Below are 18,647 nucleotides of genomic sequence, written 5' to 3' on the forward strand. Positions count from 1 at the left end.
TGCTCACTATAATGTGTTTTGCAGAGAGTCATGCTCACTATAATGTGTTTTGCAGAGAGTCATGCTCACTATAATGTGTTTTGCAGAGAGTCATGCTCACTATAATGTGTTTAACAGAGAGTCATGCTCACTATAATGTGTTTAGGAGAGAGTCATGCTCACTTTAATGTGTTTAGCAGAGAGTCATGCTCACTATAATGTGTTTTGCAGAGGGTCATGCTCACTATAGTTTGTTTAGCAGAGCATTAAACAAAAGAACTTCCAATGAGCAACTAAAGTTTGTAGAATATGGCATTCAGGGGCCACAACTCTTCTAAATGAATATGTACTTACATTATGCCCATTGGCTTGTAGGGCAACTTAATCTCTAGTGTGCCCCAGCTGTGATGATGGGTCTTCATCTCAGCCTCAACAGTATGACACCATGTTGGCTTAAGCCTCCCATGCTACTGTCATCCCTCCAGTGCATTGCTGTCCTTAAAACTGCTTCTGCCTCCTTTCTTAATTCAACTAGGTCCCATCCTTCCTATTTTTTTGTTCAATCTCCCTACTTGGCTTTTGAAAAGTTGAGAGAGAGAGAGAGAGAGAGAGAGAGAACCTTACCACCTCCCACAGTGCTAGAAAAAAGTTAAGGGAGGGTAGATTGACTGTCAGATTTTTTAAAATTAAATATGATTTTAGTCTCATATTAATAGGTTTTATAAACATAAGAAAGAAATGAAAGAAAAGAAAGCATTAAATAGATTACAGTATGTGTATTCCTCCATCTAGATAAATGTACTGCACAAGTCTTGACAGGCATATTGTAATTGGTATTGTGAACACTGTATTAAAATCCCATGGAAAATTTACACCTAACCATTACAATGTCCAAGATTCCTTTAGGGTACACGGTTCAAGTTCATTTTTCTTTTTTTTTCTCCCACTCAACATACTTCCTCATAATAAGAGAGAGTGAGAAGAGAGGGGGGTAACAGAGAGGATTTTGATAAAATTTGCACCTTGTTTAATTCATTTACAAGGGATATTGCTAGCATAGTCATACACATAATTTGATGCCATTTTGTAGGTGAATTACCTGACATTTACAGATACATTTACAGATACATTTTTAGGTCCAGTTTTGAAAGTAACTATTTTCTTATGTGTTAAGTCTCCACTACAGGAGAAACTTGTAATTAGAGTACCTCAGGAACCAATGAGCATTTTATGATGTGCTTTTGTGTACACATTGTCTCTATTTTGAATAGAGCTATATCCATTTAGAATTACTATCACATGGTATTTTTCTTGTGTTATGACTCTATGGTCATAAACTAAGTAACAGAATAAGCAAAAACACCAAGTTTTGTAAAACTTAACAAATATTTTAATTATCATTATGAAAATATGAGGAACTTGATTTTATCATACAAAATAAAAATCAGAAATAGGAATAAATCCAAAATAGGAACAAAGCTGATTGCTCAGTTTTCTCTTTATATATACATTCAAGAATTTATTATGACTATACGTTGCATGTGACAGATCTTACTACTCAACCTAATATTTAAAAATACCTACTCATGTGACCAAACTTATCCAGTGGGAAAGAACTTAATTCTTCTAAGAACCCACCCAACCAGCCTGTCCAGTGGGAAACAACCTGAAACTCATAAACAGGTCTTCATATTAAAGTTATTATTAATGATCATTTGACCTATATGAATAACTATTTTGTAGATCATATACAATCTACACTATTAATATCTTAAAATAGAACTTTATACCTGTGTATAAAAATTAACTGTATAATATCTTAACTATAGATGATCATTATAGATTGTAGTCATGAGCAAAAACTACACATACTATAGACACAATCATGTACCAAGAATTACAAAAATGAACTTGTAAACCACATAGCTGAAGCAAAACCCAAGTAAAATTGGTATAAACAATTGTCTTGTTAACTTAAATGAACCTAAAATGGTCTTAGTTTTATTTAGGTAAGTTAGGCACCCAGTGCAGTTGTTCCCAAGACTATGATTTCTGCAGTTAACTTCACTAACATTTGTTGAATTTCAATTATGTTTGGCACATTACTTTAGATTAAGGAAGTCTTTTGTGAATTTGATTTTTAGCATTCCATAATATCATTAATTATATGCTTTTTTGTCTCTGTTAACTTTACATTGGCAGAATCTTGCAGTATTTTATGATACTTAACACCATATTGCATGCACGTGCATGACACATGTGCATAAAGATAGTATAGTGTATTAGGAACTACTTTGTAAACAAACCATGTATGCTTGTGTATTAGAGGCTTTAGGTTTTTGTTGATTACATTTGTTTGTGAATAAACTAAAGCAGCTTCATCATCACTTGGAAAGTATAGATGATAAAGTTAAAGATGTGGACAAGTTAAAGATGTGGACAAGTTCACTGACTCAGAAATGAAACATTCTAAGAAGCAAATGAATGAATGTGATATTCACAATGTCAACAACAAATGTGAGAGATGGAGTAGCTAAAAATACTGCTCTGATCTTTGAAAATGTTATTTAGGAGAATATTTATATCTCTTTGCAAATATAATGGTTAAGACTATGATGAGTGCTCTGTAGGAAAAATATAGCATATTGAGGCCAACGGCTATCTTTCAGAGATGTACCATTTTACTAGTCTGTCAGAATACTAGATTCAAGAAAAAAATGCACTGAAGGTTTTGGTAGGAAACTAAGAGCCTCTGAGCCAATAAGCCAAGATGACGAAATAGTATTATTTCTGCTGGGTACATGGAGTATCACACGATAGCTGCTTTTCAGTTTTCCCCATGTAACTATTTTGATACAGTGTAAGGCTAGTGATAGAAGATAAACTATATGATACAGGTCATAGCTTGAGTATCTCCAACAGTGAGATGCAAATAACAGAGTATAAACATGTTTTTTTTAGCTGGTAATAAGAACAGTAATAAAAATAATATAGTTACATTTATGCACATTGAATTTCCTCAGATTGTAATTTTTTAGTTAGTCCTGCAAAACCTGATAGACACAGAATTGTATTTTGAGTAGCCTACATTTCCAGCTGAAATCCATTCCCCTTACTGTACTGAATTGACCCAACTGACCCAATAATCCATTCTCATAATCAGAAATGCAGAATTGAGGTGGATGAACATAGAAACAAAACCCATATGCATTCATTCACAACATGACTCTAAATTTCAGTTTTAAGCAGACCAAAATGACATTTCTTTTTTAACTGATGTAGAGCACATGACTAAGTTAGAAGGTCACTGGGCTAGCTATGTGTGCATGAATACTGTTACTGTGTATTGATGGATCTACAGTGTTGCTATAGTTTTCAGTATATAAAAGAATGTGCCTGGTATGTTGATTACCAAATATTTTCATTTTGCTTGATCCATGAATGATGTGTGTGACTTCACAATACCTAGATTTAATATATTAAAACTAATTGCACTTTTAAAAGTAATTTTGTTTCCTAAATTTTGTTTGCTTATTTCTTTTCATTATCTTTAGTTTTATGTGACATTGTCATTCTTTGTTTCAGATTGTATGCAAGGGAACAGTGTTTGCTCGCATGTCACCTGATCAGAAGGCACAGCTTATAGAACATCTGCAGGATATTGGGTCAGTGGTTTTAATTAGATTGTCCAGAATTTAAACAGAGTTTCATTAATCCTGTCATGCTATTGCAAAAAATGAAAGTTTTGCTTCATCAAAATCATCAGGTAATAATACATACCAGCATCCTTTATAGAGATCTAAACTTGGATGAATTGTTGTCAGATATTTACAGTACTTCCATGTCTAGTAGTTTGATAATCATTTCATAATGAAATAATGTCAGTCACTATAAGCAAGTTAGTGCCTTTAAAACAATGACATGATCATTCTATATACATGAGCTTTGTGTCACAGAAGTCAGACAACCCTGTAAACAAAACAGTGAAGGAAACAATTAGTACCTACGGGACTGACCATTTAATTTTTTGGGAGGTTTGGGCCTTAACAACAATTCACATTTATGGTCTCAGGTTCTTTAACTGCCAAATATTTACCAAGATTTTAAATTCATCTTTTTATAAAGCCCACATTATATCCCACCCATATTCCTGACATCTAACTCTTAAGACAGTTAACCCAATTATTAATTAACCTGTTTATTTTTTAATTTATTTTTGGGACATGTGCTGCATGGCATATTTTTTAGTTTGTTTTCTTTGTTTTATTTAATGATGTTAGTTTACATTAATTGGCTTGGTACGGTGTTATGCCAGGTGTTTACTCTTGTAAGTTTCTTAATTAGTGTTGCCCTTTGTACTTGCTGATGGAAGTGTTAGATCCTTGAATTAAAAGTAAAAAAAAATGCTAAGAAAGTGCCAAGATCAGAATACCTGCAGGCAGTGTACATGCACTTACTGACAAAGGGTAATCTTTGGCAGGATTGGAAATGTTATTTTATGTGCAGACAAAAACAATACAGCATTTTAAATTATCATTTTGGGGATTTTAACTAATTAGATTTTATATGTATATAAATATTGTAAATACTTAGATATATATTATATATCTTTGAAGGAACACACATTTATCTTTGACTACAGCTTCAGCTAAAGGGGTCAGTAAGGTACATAGAAAAAAGACTAAATGGCATAAAGAAGGGCTGACATGTATCTTTCTTTTTCTCTCTGTCTAACATATTAAGTGTAATTTATTCAACACACAAAGTGTTGCAGAATAAAAATGTGTGATGGAATACTTATAGTTTTCAGACCTATTCCCACACACATACAAGCAGACTCAAACACCATATAAACTGCTCTGGTGGCCTAGTGGTAGAGCATCCACCTCGGATGTGGGAGGTTACAGGTGCAAACCCCAGTTGAGTCATACCATAGACTTTTAAAAATGGTACTAACAGCTGCCTCACTTGGCGCTCAGCATTAAAAGGTTAGTGTTCGGACTGGTTGGCCTGGTGTCAGGATAATGTGATTGGATGGGACATCATGCTACATGTCTGTGGCATGATGCCCCAGTGCTAAACATCACTATAAGCCGTCACACTGCAGACATCATAGCGATATGACTTAAATTTTTTTAAAGCTACATTAAAATGTAAATCACTCACACAAACACCATATTGCACTAAAGCATGATGTGCTAGTACATCAGATGCACATGAATTTTGTACTGGTGATACTACTACAAATATTTTTGAGACTTCCTCAATGTTGGCTGCATTATCTTTTCATACATGATTTCTTCTTGAAAATGATTTTTACACATTTTCTTTTGTACTTATAATTAGTTTTTCATGTACAAAAAAATTACATAAAATATGGCACCCTTTATCAGTAAGCACATGTACATTTCATGTGGTTAGACACCATTTGGCATCAATGTTGTTGTTTTGTTTTTAAAGATTTGACTCTTGGTTTGCATGGTGTAAAATTGTTCCTTGCGACTGAGATGCTGCCATGGCATGTGAATGTATGAATGAAGCAAATTTTGTACGAGTTTCACACACTCAGTGAGTAATGATGTGTGAGAACTCTTATAGAAATGTATTTTGTGCAATATACAATTTGTATTTAACTGAAGTGGTTGTAACAAGATAAATCACACTGCTGGTATTGCTTGTTGCAACATGTCTTTGTTCAGGAAGACAACTGTTTACACATCAGGATACTTTGGTTTGACATAAATGGTTAAACTAAATTTTATTTGCATATTGAACCCTGGCATATGTATATTCCTATGTTTAACATTGTATTCATTGGGGAGGTTTTACAACTGCATGTTTAAAATACAGGCTAGTAGATGGATGATTTCCAGCATGGTTTGTCTAATTCAGAGGATGATTTCATTAGGGATGATAGTGATGAGTACAATCATTTTTAAAGTCTCAAAGTATATCATATTATTGGAGCTGGAAGAGTGTTACTGGAAATACCAATGAAAGATTTTGTACCTGAAAATGATGTTGAATGCAAGTCCAGTGTACATGCAGAATGGATATAAACAGATGGTATGGCAGTCAACCCCCAACTCAGTGGTGTTTAGAAATTAAATGTAGAAGGCAGAATACAATGCATAATTAAGATACAGGCAATTTAAAAGCAGAGTGGAATTTTCATGCCTTTTCTCAAACACTGCAGCATTGAAGTATCCTATGCTACAGAACTCTAGCACTCTAAGGGTCAAGATAAACTGAATAAATAAGAATATAAAAAGAAATTAAAAAGTAAGGATATTCATGTGTTTAAAATATGTCATTCTGAACATGCAGACTGTTAGCAATGGACTTGAAACCCTAATACAGCATTGTGGAACTGACAGAGGGTCTCAATTGGGTCATGATTTAATACTGCATTTATGAAATGAGTTGAATAATGTCCAGTTTTTGCAAGCCTTGGCAAGGAAAAGCTGGATATTATTCAACGAGTTTCATAAATTTAATATTAAATCATTACCCATTTCAGATTCTTTTTATCATATAGTTTTTATTTCAGTAGAAATTATTTAGAGAGAAAGAAGAACTAATTTGGTAAATTGTGTATAAAAGATAGTCCCAAACAAAGTTAACAAGTATTAACTTTTTAAACAGAATAGATTAACCTCAGAAATCAACAGATTAATGCTTATACAAACATGAGGAGATATATTTTAAGGAATTTGATCTCAGCATAGTTTTAACAGAATGGAGTAGGCATAAAGCGAGAAGGGTGTCTTAGTATGAGGTTCAAGACCTATAGACATTTCCTCACCACTCTTTTCCTACCCCATTTAATTAGGTTACAATAGGGGAGCTCCCAGCCCTTGACACTTGCAAGATTAGCACCTGAAATGATAATAATAATAATAATAATAAAATAATAATAATAATAAAAATGACTTGATTTAAAGAAGAAGCTCATTTGTGTTAATTTTTCAGCATCTTATCAGTCACTATTAGATATCTTTGTTAATGTTACAGCTTCTTCTCTGTCAGTTTTAGCTATCTGTGTTAATCTTACAGTATCTTCTCAGTCATACTTGGCTATTTGTGTTAATGTTACAGCATCTTCTCAGTCATACTTAGCTATTTGTGTTCTTCTCAGTCATACTTAGCTATTTGTGTTGATGTTACAGCGTCTTCTCAGTAATACTTGTCTATTTATGTTAATGTTACAGCATCTTCTCAATCATACTTAGTTATTTGTGTTAATGTTACATCATCTTATCAGTCACTATTAGCTATTTATGTTATGTTACATCATCTTCTCAGTCATACTTGGCTATTTGTGTTAGTGTTAGAGCTTCTTCTCTGTCATTTTTAGCTATTTGTGTTAATGTTACAGCATCTTATCAGTCATACTTAGCTATTTGTGTTAATGTTACAGCATCTTATCAGTCATACTTAGCTATTTGTGTTAACGTTACAGCATCTTCTCCATCATACTTAGCTATTTGTGTTAATGTTACAGCATCCTCTCCATCATACTTAGCTATTTGTGTTAATGTTACAGCATCTTCTCCATCATACTTAGCTATTTATGTTAATGATACAGCATCTTCTCAGTCATTTTTAGCTATTTATGTTAATGATACAGCATCTTCTCAGTCATACTTAGCTATTTATGTTAATGATACAGCATCTTCTCAGTAATACTTAGCTATTTATGTTCATGATACAGCATCTTCTCAGTTATACTTAGCTATTTGTGTTAATGTTACAGCATCTTCTCAGTCATACTTAGCTATTTGTGTTAATGTTACAGCATCTTCTCAGTAATACTTAGCTATTTGTGTTAATGTTACATCATCTTATCAGTCACTATTAGCTATTTGTGTTGATGTTACAGCATCTTCTCAGTAATACTTGGATATTTATGTTAATGATACAGCATCTTCTCAGTTATACGTAGCTATTTGTGTTAATGTTTCAGCATCTTCTCAGTCATACTTAGCTATCTGTGTTAATGTTACAGCATCTTCTCAGTCATACTTAGCTATTTGTGTTAATGTTACATCATCTTATCAGTCACTATTAGCTATTTGTGTTAATGTTACAGCATCTTCTCAGTCATACTTAGCTATTTGTGTTGATGTTACAGTGTCTTCTCAGTAATATTTGGCTATTTATGTTAATGTTAGAACATCTTATCAGTCACTATTAGCTATTTGTGTTAATGTTACAGCATCTTCTCCATCATACTTAGCTATTTGTGTTAATGTTACAGCATCTTCTCCATCATACTTAGCTATTTGTGTTAATGTTACAGCATCTTCTCCATCATACTTAGCTATTTATGTTAATGATACAGCATCTTCTCAGTCATGTTTAGCTATTTATGTTAATGATACAGCATCTTCTCAGTCATTTTTAGCTATTTATGTTAATGATACAGCATCTTCTCAGTCATTTTTAGTTATTTATGTTAATGATACAGCATCTTCTCAGTCATTTTTAGCTATTTATGTTAATGATACAGCATCTTCTCAGTTATACTTAGCTATTTGTGTTAATGTTACAGCATCTTCTCAGTCATACTTAGCTATTTGTGTTGATGTTACAGTGTCTTCTCAGTAATACTTGGCTATTTATGTTAATGTTACAACATCTTATCAGTCACTATTAGCTACTTGTGTTAATGTTACAGTGTCTTCTCTGTCATACTTAGCTATTTGTGTTGATGTTACATCTTCTTCTCAGTCATACTTAGCTATTTGAGTTAATGTTACAGCTTCTTCTCAGTCATACTTAGCTATATGTGTTAATGTTACAGCATCTTCTCAGTCATTTTTAGCTATTTGTGTTAATGTTACAGCATCTTCTCAGTCATACTTAGCTATTTGTGTTGATGTTACAGTATCTTCTCAGTAATACTTGGCTATTTATGTTAATGTTACAGCATCTTCTCAGTCACACTTAGCTATTTGTGTTATGTTACAGCATCTTCTCAGTCATACTTAGCTATTTGTGTTAATCTTACATCATCTTATCAGTCACTATTAGCTATTTGTGTTAATGTTACAGCATCTTCTCAGTCATACTTAGCTATTTGTGTTAATGTTACATCATCTTATCAGTCACTATTAGCTATTTGTGTTAATGTTACAGCATCTTCTCAGTCATACTTAGCTATTTGTGTTAATGTTACAGCATCTTCTGAGTCATACTTAGCTATTTGTGTTGATGTTACAGTATCTTCTCAGTAATATTTGGCAATTTATGTTAATGTTACAACATCTTATCAGTCACTATTAGCTATTTGTGTTAATGTTACAGCTTCTTCTCAGTCATTTTTAGCTATTTGTGTTAATGTTACAGTGTCTTCTAAGTCATTTTTAGCTATTTGTGTTAATGTTACAGTATCTTCTCTGTCATACTTAGCTATTTATGTTAATGTTACAGCATCTTCTCAGTCATACTTAGCTATTTGTGTTAATGTTACATCATCTTATCAGTCACTATTAGCTATTTGTGTTAATGTTACAGCATCTTCTCAGTCATACTTAGCTATTTGTGTTGATGTTACATTATCTTCTCAGTAATACTTGGCTATTTATGTTAATGTTACAACATCTTATCAGTCACTATTAGCTATTTGTGTTAATGTTACAGCATCTTCTCAGTCATACTTAGCTATTTGTGTTGATGTTACAGTATCTTCTCAGTAATACTCGGCTATTTCTGTTAATGTTACAGCATCTTGTCAATCACACTTAGGTATTTGTGTTAATGTTACAGCATCTTCTCAGTCATACTTAGCTATTTGTGTTAATGTTACAGCATCTTCTCTCGGATTCGGCCAATGTGGGTATGTGAGAAAGCTCGCCAGTAGCTTCTCGAGGGTCAGTGGTTCTTTCCAGGGTTTTCCCGGACTCCTCCTCCACCATTAATGCTGGTCGCCATGTATAGCCTATTGAGTGTTGAAAAATGGCGTTAAACCCAACAACAACAACAACAGCATCTTCTCAGTCATACTTAGCTATTTGTGTTAATGTTACATCATCTTATCAGTCACTATTAGCTATTTGTGTTAATGTTACAGCATCTTGTCAGTCATACTTAGCTATTTGTGTTGATGTTACAGTATCTTCTCAGTAATACTTGGCTATTTATGTTAATGTTACAACATCTTATCAGTCACTATTAGCTATTTGTGTTAATGTTACAGTGCCTTCTCTGTCATACTTAGCTATTTGTGTTGATGTTACAGCATCTTCTCAGTAATACTTGACTATTTATGTTAATGTTACTGCATCTTCTCAGTCATACTTAGCTATTTGTGTTGGTGTTACAGTGTCTTCTCAGTAATACTGGGCTATTTATGTTAGTGTTACAACACCTTATCAGTCACTATTAGCTATTTGTGTTAATGTTACAGTGTCTTCTCTGTCATACTTAGCTATTTGTGTTGATGTTACAGCATCTTCTCAGTAATACTTGGCTATTTATGTTAATGTTACAGCATCTTCTCAGTCATTTTTAGCTATTTATGTTAATGATACAGCATCTTCTCAGTCATACTTAGCTATTTGTGTTAATGTTACAGCATCTTCTCAGTCATATTTAGCTATTTGTGTTAATGTTACAGCATCTTCTCAGTCATACTTAGCTATTTGTGTTGATGTTACAGTATCTTCTCAGTAATACTTGGCTATTTATGATAGTGTTACAGCATCTTCTCAGTCACACTTAGCTATTTGTGTTAATGTTACAGCATCTTCTCAGTCATACTTAGCTATTTGTGTTAATGTTACATCATCTTATCAGTCACTATTAGCTATTTGTGTTAATGTTACAGCATCTTCTCAGTTATACTTAACTATTTGTGTTGATGTTACAGTATCTTCTCAGTAATACTTGGCTATTTATGTTAATGTTACAGCATCTTATCAGTCACTATTAGCTATCTGTGTTAATGTTACAGCTTCTTCTCAGTCATTTTTAGCTATTTGTGTTAATGTTACAGTATCTTCTCTGTCCTACTTAGCTATTTGTGTTAATGTTACAGCTTCTTCTCTTTCATACTTAGCTATCTGTGTTAATGTTACAGCATCTTTTCAGTCATTTTTAGCTATCTGTGTTAATTGTACATTGTCTTCTCAGTAATACTTGGCTATTTATGTTAATGTCACTGCATCTTCTCAGTCATACTTAGCAATTTGTGTTGATGTTACAGTGTCTTCTCAGTAATATTGGGCTATTTATGTTAGTGTTACAACATCTTGTCAGTCACTATTAGCTATTTGTGTTAATGTTACAGTGTCTTCTCTGTCATACTTAGCTATTTGTGTTGATGTTACAGCATCTTCTCAGTAATGCTTGGCTATTTATGTTAATGTTTCAGCATCTTATCAGTCACTATTAGCTATTTGTGTTAATGTTACAGCTTCTTCTCTTTCATACTTAGCTATCTGTGTTAATGTTACAGCATCTTCTCAGTCATACTTAGCTATTTGTGTTAATGTTACATCATCTTATCAGTCACTATTAGCTATTTGTGTTAATGTTACAGCATCTTGTCAGTCATACTTAGCTATTTGTGTTGATGTTACAGTATCTTCTCAGTAATACTTGGCTATTCATGTTAATGTTACAACATCTTATCAGTCACTATTAGCTATTTGTGTTAATGTTACAGTGTCTTCTCTGTCATACTTAGCTATTTGTGTTGATGTTACAGCATCTTCTCAGTAATACTTGACTATTTATGTTAATGTTACTGCATCTTCTCAGTCATACTTAGCTATTTGTGTTGGTGTTACAGTGTCTTCTCAGTAATATTGGGCTATTTATGTTAGTGTTACAACATCTTATCAGTCACTATTAGCTATTTGTGTTAATGTTACAGCATCTTCTCAGTCATACTTAACTATTTGTGTAGATGTTACAGTATCTTCTCAGTAATACTTGGCTATTTATGTTAATGTTACAACATCTTATCAGTCACTATTAGCTATCTGTGTTAATGTTACAGCGTCTTCTCAGTCATTTTTAGCTATTTGTGTTAATGTTACAGTATCTTCTCTGTCTTACTTAGCTATTTGTGTTAATGTTACAGCATCTTCTCAGTCATACTTAGCTATTTGTGTTAATGTTACATCATCTTATCAGTCACTATTAGCTATTTGTGTTAATGTTACAGCATCTTCTCAGTCATACTTAACTATTTGTGTAGATGTTACAGTATCTTCTCAGTAATACTTGGCTATTTATGTTAATGTTACATCATCTTATCAGTCACTATTAGCTATCTGTGTTAATGTTACAGCGTCTTCTCAGTCATTTTTAGCTATTTGTGTTAATGTTACAGTATCTTCTCTCTCATACTTAGCTATTTGTGTTAATGTTACAGCTTCTTCTCTTTCATACTTAGCTATCTGTGTTAATGTTACAGCATCTTATCAGTCATTTTTAGCTATCTGTGTTAATTTTACATTGTCTTCTCAGTGATACTTGGCTATTTATGTTAATAATACTGCATCTTCTCAGTCATACTTAGCTATTTGTGTTGATGTTACAGTGTCTTCTCAGTAATATTGGGCTATTTATGTTAGTGTTACAACATCTTATCAGTCACTATTAGCTATTTGTGTTAATGTTACAGTGTCTTCTCTGTCATACTTAGCTATTTGTGTTGATGATACAGCATCTTCTCAGTAATACTTGGCTATTTATGTTAATGTTTCAGCATCTTATCAGTCACTATTAGCTATTTGTGTTAATGTTACAGCTTCTTCTCTTTCATACTTAGCTATTTGTTTTAATGTTACAGCATCTTCTCAGTCATCTTTAGCTATTTGTATTTATGTTACATCATCTTATCAGTCAGTATTAGCTATTTGTGTTAATGTTACAGCTTTTTCTCAGTCATACTTAGCTGTTTGTGTTAATGTTACAGCATCTTTTCAGTCATACTTAGCTATTTGTGTTGATGTTACAGTATCTTCTCAGTCATACTTAGCTATTTGTGTTGATGTTACAGTATCTTCTCAGTAATACTTGGCTATTTATGTTAATGTTTCAGCATCTTATCAGTCACTATCTGCTATTTGTGTTAATGTTACAGCTTCTTCTCTTTCATACTTAGCTATTTGTGTTAATGTTACACCATCTTCTCAGTCATACTTAACTATTTGTGTTGGTGTTACAGTGTCTTCTCAGTAATATTGGGCTATTTATGTTAGTGTTACAACATCTTATCAGTCACTATTAGCTATTTGTGTTAATATTACAGTGTCTTCTCTGTCATACTTAGCTATTTGTGTTAATGTTACATCATCTTATCAGTCACTATTAGCTATTTGTGTTAATGTTACAGTGTCTTCTCTGTCATACTTAACTATTTGTGTTGATGTTACAGCATCTTCTCAGTCATATTTAGCTATTTGTGTTAATGTTACAGCATCTTCTCAGTCATACTTAGCAATTTGTGTTGATGTTACAGTATCTTCTCAGTAATACTTGGCTGTTTATGTTAATGTTACAGCATCTTCTCAGTCACACTTAGCTATTTGTGTTAATGTTACAGCATCTTCTCAGTCATACTTAGCTATTTGTGTTAATGTTACATCATCTTATCAGTCACTATTAGCTATTTGTGTTAATGTTACAGCATCTTCTCAGTCATACTTAGCTATTTGTGTTGATGTTGCATTATCTTCTCAGTAATACTTGGCTATTTATGTTAATGTTACAACATCTTATCAGTCACTATTAGCTATTTGTGTTAATGTTACAGCTTCTTCTCAGTCATACTTAGCTATTTATGTTAATGTTACAGTGTCTTCTGAGTCATTTTTACCTATTTGTGTTAATGTTACAGTATCTTCTCTGTCATACTTAGCTATTTGTGTTAATGTTACATCATCTTATCAGTCACTATTAGCTATTTGTGTTAATGTTACAGCATCTTCTCAGTCATACTTAGCTATTTGTGTTAATGTTACAGCATCTTCTCAGTCATACTTAGCTATTTGTGTTGATGTTACAGTATCTTCTCAGTAATACTTGGCTTTTTATGTTAATGTTACAGCATCTTCTCAGTCACACTTAGGTATTTGTGTTAATGTTACAGCATCTTCTCTCGGATTCGGCCAATGTGGGTATGTGAGAAAGCTTGCCAGTAGCTTCTCGAGGGTCAGTGGTTCTTTCCAGGGTTTTCCCTGATTCTTCCTCCACCATTAATACTGGTCGCAATGTATAGCCCAACAACAACAACAACAACAGCATCTTCTCAGTCATACTTAGCTATTTGTGTTAATGTTACATCATCTTATCAGTCACTATTAGCTATTCGTGTTAATGTTACAGCATCTTGTCAGTCATACTTAGCTATTTGTGTTGATGTTACAGTATCTTCTCAGTAATACTTGGCTATTTATGTTAATGTTACAACATCTTATCAGTTACTATTAGCTATTTGTGTTAATGTTACAGTGTCTTCTCTGTCATACTTAGCTATCTGTGTTGATGTTACAGCATCTTCTCAGTAATACTTGACTATTTATGTTAATGTTACTGCATCTTCTCAGTCATACTTAGCTATTTGTGTTGGTGTTACAGTGTCTTCTCAGTAATATTGGGCTATTTATGTTAGTGTTACAACACGTTATCAGTCACTATTAGCTATTTGTGTTAATGTTACAGTGTCTTCTCTGTCATACTTAGCTATCTGTGTTGATGTTACAGCATCTTCTCAGTAATACTTGGCTATTTATGTTAATGTTACAGCATCTTCTCAGTCATTTTTAGCTATTTCTGTTAATGATACAGCATCTTCTCAGTCATACTTAGCTATTTGTGTTAATGTTACAGCATCTTCTCAGTCATATTTAACTATTTGTGTTAATGTTACAGCATCTTCTCAGTGATACTTAGCAATTTGTGTTGATGTTACAGTATCTTCTCAGTAATACTTGGCTGTTTATGTTAATGTTACAGCATCTTCTCAGTCACACTTAGCTATTTGTGTTAATGTTACAGCATCTTCTCAGTCATACTTAGCTATTTGTGTTAATGTTACATCATCTTATCAGTCACTATTAGCTATTTGTGTTAATGTTACAGCATCTTCTCAGTCAAACTTAGCTATTTGTGTTGATGTTGCATTATCTTCTCAGTAATACTTGGCTATTTATGTTAATGTTACAACATCTTATCAGTCACTATTAGCTATTTGTGTTAATGTTACAGCTTCTTCTCAGTCATACTTAGCTATTTATGTTAATGTTACAGTGTCTTCTGAGTCATTTTTACCTATTTGTGTTAATGTTACAGTATCTTCTCTGTCATACTTAGCTATTTGTGTTAATGTTACATCATCTTATCAGTCACTATTAGCAATTTGTGTTAATGTTACAGCATCTTCTCAGTCATACTTAGCTATTTGTGTTAATGTTACAGCATCTTCTCAGTCATACTTAGCTATTTGTGTTGATGTTACAGTATCTTCTCAGTAATACTTGGCTTTTTATGTTAATGTTACAGCATCTTCTCAGTCACACTTAGGTATTTGTGTTAATGTTACAGCATCTTCTCTCGGATTCGGCCAATGTGGGTATGTTAGAAAGCTTGCCAGTAGCTTCTCGAGGGTCAGTGGTTCTTTCCAGGGTTTTCCCTGATTCTTCCTCCACCATTAATACTGGTCGCAATGTATAGCCCAACAACAACAACAACAACAGCATCTTCTCAGTCATACTTAGCTATTTGTGTTAATGTTACATCATCTTATCAGTCACTATTAGCTATTCGTGTTAATGTTACAGCATCTTGTCAGTCATACTTAGCTATTTGTGTTGATGTTACAGTATCTTCTCAGTAATACTTGGCTATTTATGTTAATGTTACAACATCTTATCAGTTACTATTAGCTATTTGTGTTAATGTTACAGTGTCTTCTCTGTCATACTTAGCTATTTGTGTTGATGTTACAGCATCTTCTCAGTAATACTTGACTATTTATGTTAATGTTACTGCATCTTCTCAGTCATACTTAGCTATTTGTGTTGGTGTTACAGTGTCTTCTCAGTAATATTGGGCTGTTTATGTTAGTGTTACAACACGTTATCAGTCACTATTAGCTATTTGTGTTAATGTTACAGTGTCTTCTCTGTCATACTTAGCTATCTGTGTTGATGTTACAGCATCTTCTCAGTAATACTTGGCTATTTATGTTAATGTTACAGCATCTTCTCAGTCATTTTTAGCTATTTCTGTTAATGATACAGCATCTTCTCAGTCATACTTAGCTATTTGTGTTAATGTTACAGCATCTTCTCAGTCATATTTAACTATTTGTGTTAATGTTACAGCATCTTCTCAGTGATACTTAGCTATTTGTGTTGATGTTACAGTATCTTCTCAGTAATATTTGGCTATTTATGATAGTGTTACAGGATCTTCTCAGTCACACTTAGCTATTTGTGTTAATGTTACAGCATCTTCTCAGTCATACTTAGCTATTTGTGTTAATGTTACATCATCTTAGCAGTCACTGTTAGCTGTTTGTGTGAATGTTACCGCATCTTCTCAGTCATACTTAACTATTTGTGTTGATGTTACAGTATCTTCTCAGTAATACTTGGCTATTTATGTTAATGTTACAACATCTTATCAGTCACTATTAGCTATCTGTGTTAATGTTACAGCTTCTTCTCAGTCATTTTTAGCTATTTGTGTTAATGTTACAGTATCTTCTCTGTCATACTTAGCTATTTGTGTTAATGTTACAGCTTCTTCTCTTTCATACTTAGCTATCTGTGTTAATGTTACAGCATCTTATCAGTCATTTTTAACTATCTGTGTTAATTTTACATTGTCTTCTCAGTAATACTTGGCTATTTATGTTAATGTTACTGCATCTTCTCAGTCATACTTAGCTCTTTGTGTTGATGTTACAGTGTCTTCTCAGTAATATTGGGCTATTTATGTTAGTGTTACAACATCTTATCAGTCACCATTAGCTATTTGTGTTAATGTTACAGTGTCTTCTCTGTCATACTTAGCTATTTGTGTTGATGTTACAGCATCTTCTCAGTAATACTTGGCTATTTATGTTAATGTTTCAGCATCTTATCAGTCACTATTAGCTATTTGTGTTAATGTTACAGCTTCTTCTCTTTCATACTTAGCTATTTGTGTTAATGTTACAGCATCTTCTCATACTTAGCTATTTCTGTTAATGTTACATCATCTTATCAGTCACTATTGGCTATTTGTGTTAATGTTAGAGCATCTTCTCAGTCATACTTAGCTATTTGTGTTAATGTTACAGCATCTTCTGAGTCATAGTTAGCTCTTTGTGTTGATGTTACAGTATCTTCTCAGTAATACTTGGCAATTTATGTTAATGTTACAACATCTTATCAGTCACTATTAGCTATTTGTGTTAATGTTACAGCTTCTTCTCAGTCATTTTTAGCTATTTGTGTTAATGTTAAAGTGTCTTCTAAGTCATTTTTAGCTATTTGTGTTAATGTTACAGTATCTTCTCTGTCATACTTAGCTATTTATGTTAATGTTACAGCATCTTCTCAGTCATACTTAGCTATTTGTGTTAATGTTACATCATCTTATCAGTCACTATTAGCTATTTGTGTTAATGTTACAGGATCTTCTCAGTCATACTTAGCTATTTGTGTTGATGTTACATTATCTTCTCAGTAATACTTGGCTATTTATGTTAATGTTACAACATCTTATCAGTCACTATTAGCTATTTGTGTTAATGTTACAGCTTCTTCTCAGTCATTTTTAGCTATTTGTGTTAATGTTACAGTGTCTTCTGAGTCATTTTTAGCTATTTGTGTTGATGTTACAGTATCTTCTCTGTCATATTTAGCTATTTGTGTTAATGTTACATCATCTTATCAGTCACTATTAGCTATTTGTGTTAATGTTACAGCATCTTCTCAGTCATACTTAACTATTTGTGTTAATGTTACAGCATCTTCTCAGTCATACTTAGCTATTTGTTTTGATGTTACAGTATCTTCTCAGTAATACTTGGCTATTTATGTTAATGTTACAGCATCTTCTCAGTCACACTTAGGTATTTGTGTTAATGTTACAGCATCTTCTCAGTCATACTTAGCTATTTGTGTTAATGTTACAGCATCTTCTCTCGGATTCGGCCAATGTGGGTATGTGAGAAAGCTCGCCAGTAGCTTCTCGAGGGTCAGTGGTTCTTTCCAGGATTTTCCCGGATTCTTCCTCCACCATTAATACTGGTCGCCATGTATAGCCTATCGAGTGCTGAAAAATGGCGTTAAACCCAACAACAACAACAAGAACAGCATCTTCTCAATCATACTTAGCTATTTGTGTTAATGTTACATCATCTTATCAGTCACTATTAGCTATTTGTGTTAATGTTACAGCATCTTGTCAGTCATACTTAGCTATTTGTGTTGATGTTACAGTATCTTCTCAGTAATACTTGGCTATTTATGTTAATGTTACAACATCTTATCAGTCACTATTAGCTATTTGTGTTAATGTTACAGTGTCTTCTCTGTCATACTTAGCTATTTGTGTTGATGTTACAGCATCTTCTCAGTAATACTTGACTATTTATGTTAATGTTACTGCATCTTCTCAGTCATGCTTAGCTATTTGTGTTGGTGTTACAGTGTCTT

At 33.0% G+C, this 18,647-nt stretch overlaps 1 protein-coding gene across 2 annotated transcripts in view; it reads left to right on the forward strand.

Moving 5' to 3' along the window:
- Positions 1 to 18,647, forward strand: part of LOC149781391 (polyamine-transporting ATPase 13A3-like) — a 364,470-nt gene that overhangs the window by 221,685 nt on the left and 124,138 nt on the right. For both annotated transcript variants that reach the window (XM_089935485.1, XM_089935486.1), the window contains one exon: positions 3,565 to 3,644. In XM_089935485.1, coding sequence (XP_089791611.1) covers positions 3,565 to 3,644 — 80 coding nt within the window. The remainder of the gene's footprint in view (positions 1 to 3,564; positions 3,645 to 18,647) is intronic.

The sequence above is a fragment of the Sinohyriopsis cumingii genome, chromosome 15 (assembly GCF_028554795.1).
Source record: "Sinohyriopsis cumingii isolate HCF-2022 chromosome 15, ASM2855479v2, whole genome shotgun sequence".
Classification (NCBI taxonomy): domain Eukaryota; kingdom Metazoa; phylum Mollusca; class Bivalvia; order Unionida; family Unionidae; genus Sinohyriopsis; species Sinohyriopsis cumingii.